This window comes from Myodes glareolus, chromosome 5 (genome assembly GCF_982192425.1).
Source record: "Myodes glareolus chromosome 5, mMyoGla1.1, whole genome shotgun sequence".
Lineage (NCBI taxonomy): Eukaryota > Metazoa > Chordata > Mammalia > Rodentia > Cricetidae > Myodes > Myodes glareolus.
The window spans coordinates 91,866,642-91,878,954 of NC_142030.1; the positions used below are offsets into that span (position 1 = coordinate 91,866,642).

Here is a 12,313-nt window from a genome sequence, read left to right on the forward strand (position 1 = left end):
TCTGCTGGAGCACGTGAAGGGACCGGACCTGCAGACCCAAAGTTGCAGGATCTCTATGACACAGGACAACAACATGACATCCAGGAGGAGTCCCAGTGAGGGCCTAATATTGGGAATGTAACAGAAACCAGAGCCCTCGAACCAGGCCATTGACTCTGCAATGAACTCTGCAAGTAAAGATGTGTGGTCTAAAGGGGTTTACTGTGTGGCTCACTGTGTCACACTGCAGCTTCCGCCAGGAGAATGTTCTCTTTCTTTTTTTCTTTTCTTTTAAATTTTATTTTATCCTGTACAGGGAAGTTGCAAGGGCAGAGGGCAGATACAAAGGGATGGAGAGATGAGGAATGGGATGGAGATGCCTGACATGAAATCCACAAAGAGTCAAAAGCTAAATCAGGAAAAACAGCAGTGTCCACCAGGGGACGCGGACACCGTCATCTGGCACTGCCCCTGAGTCCTAGGCTTCCAGTTACAGCTGCTGAAGAGCTTGACCACATCGCGTGGCCTCAGAGGCAGCCTTAGCGGCTAGCAGCTGTTTCTGATACTGGCCACAAGGCTTGGCAACAACCAGCTTACTTACCACGAGAACCTGGTTCTGGAGCTCCGTGCCCTGGCTTCACAGCCCAAAATGCCCACTTGATTGAGAAAGAGGGGTTGGGGGAGGCCTTGATGGGACTGCTTGACCGCTGAAGCAGTGTTTGTCTGCAGAAGCCTAGGACCCATCAGGTGGTTCTGGTATGGCAATGTGGCAGGTCCACCCACAGAGCCTATCTGCTCAAAGGCATCCCACCTCTGGGGTGTCCAGGTCTTAGTGACCCTAGCTACACTGAGGCCCAGTTGCTGTATGACCCCTGAGGTGTCTGGCTTCCAAATGCTGTCCTAAGGAAGGTGTGTACTGAGTTATCCTTCCCGCTGGCAGCCATGGACAACTGAAGGAGCGGCTGAAAGTCCAGCAGTGACCAAGAAAAGAAAAGGGGACAGAAGATGACAAGAAAGCAGGGAGCTGGGCTGGAGAGATGGCTCAGAGGTTAAGAGCACTCACTGGCTGCTCTTCCAGAGGTCCTGAGTTCAATTCCCAGCAACCACATGGTGGCTCACAACCATCTGTAATGAGATATGGTGCCCTCTTCTGACTTATAGGGATATATGCAGGCAGAATACTGTATACATAATAAATAAATATTAAAAAAAAAAGAAAGCAGGGAGCTGATCAAAGCTATAAGGAGCCCGAGAGAAGAGCCTGCAGGCTCCGGCCACAAGAGTCCCAGAGAGCTGTGAAGTCTTGGGAGCTGAGGGTCTTAGACTGAGCTGTAACACTGGTTGCTGCCCAGGGCCGAGGAGACACAGCTCCTAGAGACTGACCTCGGAAGAGCTTTCCTCCCGTCTACCCGGGGTTTCTCTCCAGGCAGCGCAGAACTCGCTAGCTCACGGATGACAACAGTATTTTCTGCAGCTGATCCGTCTGAGGAAGATCCTACTTACTTGTTTTCAGTACTATTTCATATTTTAAGTTCTAGACTTTTTATGATCTATGTTTTAAGTCTAATAAGACTTAGTAGAGTTTTGTGTTCCTTGCAGTATACACAGTATATACAGTATGTCATTTTTTAAAATTTTGTCACAAACTAGAATCACCTGTGAGGCAGGAACCTTGATTGAAGAACCGCCTCCATCAGATTGGCCCATGGCCTTATCTTTGGGACGTTTCCTTGGTTAACGGTTGATGCATCAGGGCTCAGCACAGTGTGGGCAGTACCACCCCATTCAGAAGGCCCTGGGTTAAATAAGAAAGCAGGCTGAGCAAATGAGTGAGGGGCACTCCTCGGTGGGCTCTGCCTCAGTTCCTGCCTCCAGGTTCCTGCTTGAGTTCCTGCCCTGACTTCCTTCAATAATGGGTTGTGATGGGGAAAGTTAAGCCAGACTGTTTCCTCCCCAGGTTGGCTTTGGTCAGTGTTTTATTTATTTATTTATTTATTTAGTTAGTTAGTTAGTTAGTTATGTATACAACATTCTGCCTCCATGTATGTCGGCATGCCAGAGGAGGGCGCCAGATCTCATTACAGATGGTTGTAAACCACCATGTGGTTGCTGGGAATTGAACTCAGGTCCTCTGGAAGAGCAGCCAGTGCTCTTAACTACTGAGCCATCTCTCCAGCCCTGGTCAGTGTTTTATCATAGCAAGAGAAAGCAAACTAAGACAGGGGACAGCATCTCACTATTTGGCCCAGGCTGTCCTAGACTCCTGGGCTCCTGAGATCGCCTGCCTCAGCTTCCCATGTAGCTGAGACCGTATGCACACTGCACACACCTGGTTAGTATAGCTTTTAAAAATTATGTTTTTCTCATCAGCAAATTAATGCATAGTTTGTAGAAATCTTTAAATTTTGAAAAACGTAAAAATCAGAAAAATTTGGAGTCCCAGTCACCAATGAAGTAGTACATGCTGGTGTGTTTCCCTCTCATGAAGGTAGGAAAATACAGGGACAGAAAATCTGTTCTTTTTGATTACCATGAAAAACAATAAACGTCGCGGGGCTGGAGCCATGGCTTAGGGGTTAAGAGCACTTGTTGCTCTTGCAAAGGGCCCCAGGCTTGGTTCCCAGCAGTCACACAGTGACTCACAGCCATCTGCAACACCAGTTCTAGAGGATCTGACACCCTCACTGGCACTGAGCATCACGTGATACACATACACGCATCGAGCAAACACTGATACATATAAAATAAGTAAGTTTAAAGGAAACTTCAATTAAGTGTCTTCTATGATAATCTGGGTGTTAATGTTTTAGATTATCCCTTCATCTCTAAGAGGCAATATTTCTGTTTATTAAGCTAGTCCCCATCATTGCTCATTTGTAGAGGATTTGGCTTAGCAGCCATAAAAATTGCCACAGTGCCTCTTCCCGTGCTGGCTGGAGTCCAGACCTCACACCTGCCTGGCTTGCTCTGTCTCTCACCTCCAGCCCAGCCATCCTCACCTCTTAATGGCTGGGGTGACCTTTCCATGGCCACTCTACTCCAATGGTGACTAATATGTGACCTGTGGCTTCTGCTCCTTCTCCAGCACCACGTGATGGCTTACCTCTGCAGCTGCCCTGGCCTCATAGATTTTATCATAGGTCAATAAACGGCTGTGTCGCTTCTGCCTCCAGCCTGAAACAGTCCCTCCTGGAGGGATGGGAGGAAAGGCCCATAAAACTACAAGACAATTTTAATAACTCACAGGAAGGCTGGTGAGGCTCCTCTCTGAGCTCAAAGCAAGCAGTAAGCAGTTTGGGAAGAGAGGAGCCTCCTAGGCACAGCTTTCCCGAGCCCTCACCCCTGCTCCGGAAAGGAACCTTCACTCATTCACCTGCAATGACCACAATAAACTCGTAGGGTCATCAAGCTAGACTGGATTCCTACACTCATTTATTTTTCTTCAGTCTGTCCCCTGTGCCCTATCTGGGGCAAGCAGACACTTATTTACATCTTCCCGGGAAAAATCACAGAGCACCAACAGAAACCGGAAACATCCTCCTCTTCCCCAAATGGTTCTGATGAAAGGCAGAGACAAAGTCAGGGGAGAAGAGCCCGTCTGAGGCTGAGGTTGCAGCGGAGGAGGAGCAGACTTGTTCTCTGTCAAGGTCACTGCCTTCGCCATGCCAAACTGGAAATGTCACCACTGTCTGGATAGCTGCACACATTTTAGTAAGAATATAATTTTCTCTTTGTTTCACATTCTGCACTAGCAAGTGGACTGGTATAAGAATGTGAAGCCTCCTTGTTTGGGGGGGAAAGAGGGCAGGAACGAAACAGAGGGAGGAGGGAGGGAGCATGCCCCGGGCAGTTACCTTTACAGAAGAGCGCTCTGATGTGTTAGCACCTTTAATGATGGCTTACTTGACTTACAGACCATCGCACCTAGCATGCCGCCTGGTTCTGCCCTTGCTCCTCCACCTAGATGAACCCAGACACAGCCCGGGGGAGCCAGTATAGGGCATGGCAGGGGGCATGCGAGGCGGGGAGGGGGAGACATTTGGGGCAGTGGGAGGGGGCTGCCTGGCTGTAGCCAAGGCCCTTCTGCTTTGCTTCTAAAGGGTTTAACGTAAGAGCGACTTCTTTTCCACAGTTATGTAGACAAACAACACGATGATGAAAATGCCAAAGATGGCCAGCTTCAAACTCCATGGGAAGCTGTTCTCGGGGTTCTGGCACAGGAAGCTGCTCTCCAGGCTTGGGTCCCCCTGGCAGCAGCCCTCTTCGGTGACACACGCATCCTCCATCCTTGGATTTGGTCTTGCAGCATGCCTGCGGAAACATTTCAGGGGCTCCTAGGATTGAAATCAGCTGCTTCCTGATCTCTTAGGGTAAATGTGTGGGGTCCGGTGACCTATTGGAGCAGCCCTAGACACACTGAAAACCTGCGCTAATGTAAGGTCCCTATCCCGGGTCAGCCTCCTGGAGGGCTCTCAGTGGTGTAAGGCATCCCCTTCTGCTTTTACTGGCCTTTGAAATACTCAGTGTTGGCAAAGCTTGGCTCCAGGAACTTAGGGTCTCTGGGTCCCTCGATGAGAAGTTGCAAACGTGATGGGGAGACATAACAGGTCCTGTTCTGTCTCACACAAACCCAGCACCCCCATCCTGGGTGGACATGGAAGTGCTTTTCCATCTTCCTTAAAATCCACATTTAAAATAACAGGAGGGTTCAGCCCTGGGCACCTGCTGTGCCACCTGTGTGCCTTTTGACACACAGGTGAAGTTCCGGCTACTCTAATCCTGCAAGACCGGCTAATGTTTCCTCAGAAGTTAGAGACTGCTAGTCAGGGAAGGCAGATGGGTCAGAAGTTCAAAGTCATCCTTAGCTAAAGGGTAAATTCAGCGCAGCCTGCTATACATGTGACCATGTCCTAAACACCCCCCAGAAAATAGTTATGAAATATTCTAGAACATTAGGGGGATTATTGTGTGGCTGAGTCATTGATTGGTATTTAGAGACTGAACTCAGGGTGCCATGCTCTCTCACTGAACCACACCTTAGACCCCACTTCAGGGTAATTACCGTTTTTTTGTCTTTGGTTTTGCTTTTTGGAGACAGGGTTTCTCTGTAGCTTTGGAGCCTGTCCTGGAACTAGCTCAGTAGATCTCGGGGCTGGCCTCAAACTCACAGAGATCCGCCTATCTCTGCCTCCCAAGTGCCACCACCCACCCGGCTTATAGTATACCTTTTCTGAGTCATGTCCCTTTTAAAATACTAGCTCTTATCCAGTTTCCAAAACATCTCCCTGGATGACTCCAAATGAGGGCTTGGGTTCTGGTCTGGGTTCCTTGAGGCTTTTGGCATCCTGTCAACCCCCTCCCCAGCACCTGTTTTCCTATCTCCAAATATGGATGAGGAGATACAGATTTTGGCTTTGAAATTATGCGGTATCAAGTCTGTCTTTTCAGCAGGTCCTCTTCAGGTTCAAACCCTTCACAGACATCTGAATGATGAATCCCACCCCCAATAATATCTAGGTCTTTTTATGCTACCAAAGGTCTTACCTGCCGCTGGAAATACAGGTCAGGGTGGAGTTCTTGGCTAGCATGCCCGAGGCCCAAGGACCCGGGACTATCAGGCCTTACCTGACTACCTTTGTGGGCTTCTGGCTCAGGTAGAAGATGTCTAGGATTCTTCTTTTATTACTAGAAGCGTCGCGTCTCTGATACAAAAAGAAAATGCCCACAACAGATTATTTGCAATGTCTTGTAACTTAACTTTTATCCTGGGGGAAAGAATTAATCTGAAAACTGGCCTAAGTTTTAGGCACACCAGGGAGTTTAGTACTTAAAGTCTGTCTTTTCTCTCTGGCCAGCCAAAGCACCCAGTGCCATGAAGAGATATTTTACGTTAGTGACTCACCGGAGGACAAGCAACACCTGAATGGCTCGAGATATGTATTAAAAACGAATTCTGTTACTAAAGCATTAATTCACTTTCTGTTTTTTTTTAATATTAATTTGTGGCTTGGAAATTGTTTTCTTTTTCTTTCTTCCACTTTAAAACAAAACAAAACAAGCGGCTGGGTGGTGGTGGCGCACACCTTTAATCCCAACACTTGGGAGGCAAAGGCAGGCGGATCTCTGTGAGTTTGAGGCCAGCCTGGTCTACAAAGTGAGTTCCAGGACAAGATCCAAAGTTACAGAGAAATTCTGTCTAAAAAAAAAAAGAAAGAAAGAAAGAAAAAGAAAAACAAAAAAAAAACAAAAACAAACAAAAAAAACCACAAAAGCACTTGTCATTTCCATGTAAATCATATAGTTATTGAAATAAATGTCTGTGAACAACTACTAGAAAACAATGTAAGAAATAAACCATTTCTCTTTAAAGAAACGTATTTTCTTTTTTTCAAAGACTTATTTAGGGGGCTGGAGAGATGGCTCAGTGGTTAAGAGTATTGCCTGCTCTTCCAAAGGCCCTGAGTTCAATTCCCAGCAACCACATGGTGGCTCACAACCATCTGTAATGAGGTTTGGCGCCCTCTTCTGGCCTGCAGACATACACACAGGCAGAATATTGTATACATAATAAATATTTTTTTAAAAAAGACTTATTTATTTCTCTTTGGATGTGTGTGTATGCATGTGCCTACATGTCTGTATGTCTGGCATGTGTGTACAGGTTCCCAGGGAGGTCTGAGGAAGGTGATAGATCCTCTGGAGCTGAAGTTATAGGTGGTTGTGAGCTATAGACATAGGGTTCTGGGTATTGAACTCAGGTCCTCTGCAAGAGCAAGATACATTTTTAAATGTTAAGTCATCTTTCCAGCCCCTGTCTTTTCTTTTCTTTTTCTTAATTAGAAAAAATAAAAACAAAAAAATTGGGGGGACTGGAGAGCTGGCTCAGCAGTTAGGAGCATGTACCGCTCCTACAGAGGACCTGGGTTATGATTCTAGCACCTACATGAGGTGCACGTAAACTCACACAAGCATGTGTGTATGCACACACACACACACATAAATAAAAATAAGTAAAAAGTAAATCTTTTTAAAAGTTAAAAATACATCTTTTATAACATTATATATGGGGTGTTTGTGTGGTATAAATTCATGTATTTCTATGTTTGGACACGTGTAGACTTGCACATGCAAACATGTGCCAGAGGTTGATGCTGCAGGGGGCTGTCTTCAGCTGCCTTCCTCAGTAGCCCTCCACCTTGTATATTGAGACGCAGTCTCTCACTTGAACCCACAGCTCACTGATTCAGCTAGTCGGCTAGCCAGCTTACTCCAGGGATCATGGGTCTCTGCTTCTCAAGAGCTGAGGTTTCAGGTCTACACCACCACACCCTCCCAGTGTTTACTATTTACGTGGGTACTGGAGATCTGATGTTTGGGCCTCACTCTTGTGTTGCAAGTGCATTACCCTCCACGTCATCTTTCCAGCCCATATTGTTCAATAAAATGAAAAGCTACAGCTTTGGTTTCTCGTTTGTGAGGCAGAGCTGTCAGGAATGAGGTGCTAACATGCACAGATGACTGAAACACCTCCTGGCATGGGGTAAACATGCAATAAGGATTCATAGTAACACCTGAGGTAATTGTTATTAGTTCTGAAACAAACACACAGAGGTCCTTGAGAGCAACAAACGCAGTCTCATCTCAGGAGTGCATAACTCAGGGACTGAAGTTTCTGGATGTTCGCTAAAGCCTCCACTGAGGCAGGCTCCAGGTCCTTCTAGAAAACTCGAAGAGCGAAATTCAGTGCCACAAAGGGTGAATTTCTAAAACCTTTCATTACAGAGAAAGCTTAAAGACCAGCATGATCCCTTCCTACATCCTAAATCTTATCCTTGTATCTGTAGGCAAGCGTAGCTACCTCCTTTCATCAAAGCTTCTCTCCCAGCAAATGGAGACATCACAGAAAACCACAGCCGGACAGAAGGCAGAGATCACCAGATAGACTGTGGGTGGCCCAGCCTCGACAGATACATCTATACCACAGTTCCTGCATCGCAGCTGAAGGACCATCTCAGAAGAGGGGGTGGGAAGCTAGTGAGAGCTACAGCACCAGGAAGTCTGCTGTGAAACGCTTTCTCATAGAGATGGCTGCGTAGACAAGATCTGAGCATAGCAGCATCAACAGACACGCTAGCACTGAAAGGGAAAATCCCGCAGGGCACACCCCGGACAAGGAGCTACAGACAATAGCTGACTGCCGAGAAAGGAAGACTTAGCCTAGCTCCCGGGTGAGTACCCCAGATGGTTATCCAATACAAATCGAGCCCCCAAACCATATACACACAAACAACAAAAATGGACTTAGCAGGTTGTATTTATATATTTTTGCATACATATATGTATATTTGTAACAATAATAATTAGGGAAAAAGAGGCTATTGATTTGAAAATGGGGGGGGGAGACATGGAAGGGTTGGAAGGAGGACTTGGGAGGGACTAGAAGAAGGGAAGGGAAGGAGAAAAGTGACATAATTATATTTTAATTAAAAAGTAAAAAAAAAATTACTGCAGAAAGAGGAGCTCAAGAAAGGGTGCCAGGAAAGTCAGATTAGCGTCCTATGGGAGGGGCCCCCCAACAGGGCTGCCACTGAGCTGGGTAGGGACTTTCCCTCTGTGCACAGCTTCCTCACCCAACCAGCAAGGGCTCACACAAGCGGCTCACACACTGCTCACGGTCGGAGAGAGGCCGCACTCGGAAGTCCCTGCTCAGTAGGCATTGACCTTGGCTGGCCTGCTAACTGCTAGGCTTGGCCAGCATTGCTGGTCGCTGCCCCTGCAGGTGTTGCTGGTCCCTGCCTTTGCCAGGGTCTGTCAGCCATCAGCTCACCGAGGCGCAGCTGCAGCTCTTCACATCTGGCTCCTTGTCTAAGGGTCTGGGGCAGCCTCTTTCACAAGCTGTTTCACCTATGATTGAGACTCTGTGAGAAGGCAGCAGATCCCTGCGTGTGTTTCTTGTGGGACATCGTGCGTGCTGGTGGCCTATAGACGCGCTCTGGCCTTCCTCCTGCTGGTCACCTAAGTCACCTCACACTCAGCTGCAAGCCCTCTTATCTATCATCCCTAGAGCCCCCAGACTGAGTCTTTAAACCGTGACACCTGTTTTTACAGTGACCATTTCATGGTACTGGTTTTCTTTTTTATTTCCCCCTCCCCGTTGTGGTGCTGGGGATCAAACTCCAGTTTTTCCTCAATTGTCCATTCATATCATCCAACCCTCAAAGGAAGTCCAGGTCTGCTGTTAGCTGCCATCCGATAGGGATGACGATTCCTACAGAAATTAGCTGGAGAAAGCGAGAGGCCAACAGAAGGCTGCTTCAGCGTGTGAGCTCAGGGTGCCCCATTGGTAAGACTGTGTGACTCCAGCCAAGGTTCTTAACCTTTCTGTGTCTCAATCTCCAAAAAAAAAAACGGACCAACAGCCTTACCAGGAGGAAGGGGCGTGGTCAGCCTACTAGATCTCTGTGGGTCAGAGGTGCGTGGGCCTAGAGCTTGTCTCTAGTTCCAGAGGCTCCAACACCACCTTCTGGCCTCCTTGGGCAAGGCACAAACATGGTGTGTATCCACACACTCGGGAGTGTGTATGCACACCTTAAATGAATAAGAAAATAAAGAAATCTTTTTCAAAATACAGCAGATGTTTTCTGAGTAGACAAATAAGAGTTCTGGTTACATACACTATAACATAGGTAAGCCAGGGCCCCGGAACACTGACGGTTATACACCATGTGGTTGCTTGAAACTGAACCCAGGTCCCCTGGAAGGGAAGCAAGTGCTCTTAACCACTGAGCTGTCTCTCCTACCTGATTTTGTTGTGTTTCACTGCCGGGTCAGGAGGGCTTGGACACTATCCAAGCCACAGACAGCTAAGCATGGAAAGACTCTGTGTAAGCGCTCCACTCATTGGATCTTGGTCAGCCGACTCTCACAGCACTGTGTCCTGCGTCTCCTGTCCCTCTGGAATGCTGGGACTTAACAAGAAGAAGCCTTCCTATTGTGCTGGCTGGTGCACAGGGAAAACAACCAATCACTGACTGAAGAGGGAGACTGGCTGCCTCAACAGAACAATAAACCAAGGCCAACCAAGGGGACCTCTGACCATAAGACCAGAGAGGCTGGAACCGGGTGTGTGGTACATGGGACAACAAAGGGAGCCGTGGCATATTGAAGTTTCCAGAGCAAAACTCTGGTCTTTGAGTGCTGTCATGATGCTCATTGGAACACCTAACCTGGTGAGAGGACTGTTACAGACCCACTGGCAGATCCAAAGGCTTCAACAGAGCAAGAAGGTACGATCACGTGATCCCCTAGTCCTGACCACAGTCCTGGGAAGGCTGCTGTTTGTCTGTCTGTCCTTGCCTTCTTTGTCCTTCCTAGAGAGGATCTCTCACCAGGGGCCCAGATGCCCAAACAGGGCCTGCGGCTGTGCCCCTCTCCACCCAAGGGCCTGTTGGTCCCAGTCACCTCCTAGACACAGGTTCTCAGACACAGTTCTCCTCCAAGGTCACCACAGTCACGGATGCTCAGCAAGAGGTATTTTGTGCTCTTCCCAAGGGTACTGGAAGATCTTTTTGTTGCGAAAATTCCATTTTTAAAAGCCTTTGACTTAGAGAAAAATTTAAACATACACAAAAGTAGACAATAGTGTAGCGAGCCTCCGCACGTCTGTCGCACACCACTTTTTTTCTTGAAGATAGAAATAGGAATGTTAAATAATGCACTTAAGATAGAAGTCTCTTACAAAATTACAGGATTTCACGGCTCTTGGGCAATCAAATACTCCCTCCTTTTTCTTCCTGTTCTCAGTAATTCTAGCTTCTTTATTCCTTTCCTTCCATTTTTCTTGAGATGACATCTTGCAATGTTGCCCAGGATGGCTGAATCCCTGGAATCAAGCCATCTTTGTGCCTTCACATCTGACAAGCTGGGGTTACAGGTGTGGAACTGTGGAACATGTACTTGTCTATTCTAGTTTTGTTTTGAGATAGGGTCTCTCTGTAGCCTTGGCTGTCCTGGAACTTACCATGGCCTTGAATTCACAGAGATCCTCCTGTTTCTGCCTCCTAAGTGCTGGTTTATTCAATTTTTAAATAAATTATGTGCGTACATGTGTGTGTGTATGTGTGTGTGTGTGTGTGTGTGTGTGTGTGTGTGTGTGTGTGTGTGTCTTATTCACATATAGAGTTCTGGTGTAGTATGTAAAGGGTGGACTTTTTCCCAATGTAGAGTAATTATGGCTGTGCACTTGAATGTGTAGTATCAGAACCCCTACTAAACTACCAATAATGTTATAAAGACTATCTCAGGAAAGGAGTCACCAATATGTCAACTGGCAGACAGTAGAGAGCTACACAGAAATATTAGCTGTCCATACTGGAACTTTATACAAGTAAATCTAGAAAGAAATAACAAAAACCAACAATTGGTGTCATCTGTAGCTGATTTATATTGCATCATTTTTTCCCCCTAAGACAGGGTTTCTTTGTGTAGCCGTGGCTGTTCTGGATCTCGTTCTGTAGACCAGACTGTCCTGGAACTCAAATATCCACCTGCCTCTGCCTCTGAGTCCTAGAATTAAAGGTGTATGCCATCACCATCCAGCTTCATATTTAATCTTTTTAAAAATTCCTTAATGTTATAATTTGATCTCCATAATAAACACCATTTACAATGGAACAAAAATATACCAGAGTTCATTATAATAATGACTGAACCAGGCTAGAGACCCCAGGGAGATAGAATTTCCTTGCTTCCTTTTCAATTTTTTTTTTTTTTTTGAGATGAGGTCCCATATGTCTCTGCTTCCATTTCCTCGTCTGTGGACCAGCTTACAGGAGCCCCTTCCTCACAGACTAGTTTTGAGATTGAGTTTATTTCTGTAGCTAGTATTACAAAGAGAATGCGTGACTTACTGTATCGGCACATCTCTGACATCTTGTGTTTATCACGACAGCCATGGCCAGCACTGGGCTTCTAGAAGTAAGATCCTGATACACAGAGATGAAGTCCCATATCTAAAATATCTTTGGCTGACCTAGAACGTAGTGTGTAAACCAGGCTGGCTTCAAACTCAGAGAGTGCTGCACTTAAAGGCATGCACCACCATACCTAGAATATCTATGCTTCTTTTTCCCATGTGTCCAGAGCTGGAGTCTATAAAACAATCAGAGCCCAGTGCTGGCCTGGGCACGGTGCTGGCCTGGGCACACACCTGGGATGATAGTACTCAGGAGGCTGGGGCAAGAGGGTCCCTTCAAGTTTAAGACCAGACTGGACTACAGACAGAGAATTTTCTTATTTTTTGTCTCTTTATATAGACCTGGCTGTCCTGGGACTT

The 12,313-nt window shown here is 46.7% G+C and overlaps 1 protein-coding gene across 1 annotated transcript in view; it reads right to left on the minus strand.

The window, feature by feature from the left end:
- Positions 1-3,851: 3,851 nt before the first annotated feature.
- Lemd1 (LEM domain containing 1) overlaps positions 3,852-12,313 on the minus strand; it is a 34,913-nt gene continuing 26,451 nt past the window's right edge. The window contains exons 6-7 of the mRNA XM_048431105.3: positions 5,605-5,681; positions 3,852-4,290 (exon numbers count right to left, since the gene is read on the minus strand). Coding sequence (XP_048287062.3) covers positions 4,083-4,290; positions 5,605-5,681 — 285 coding nt within the window. The 3' untranslated portion in view covers positions 3,852-4,082. The remainder of the gene's footprint in view (positions 4,291-5,604; positions 5,682-12,313) is intronic.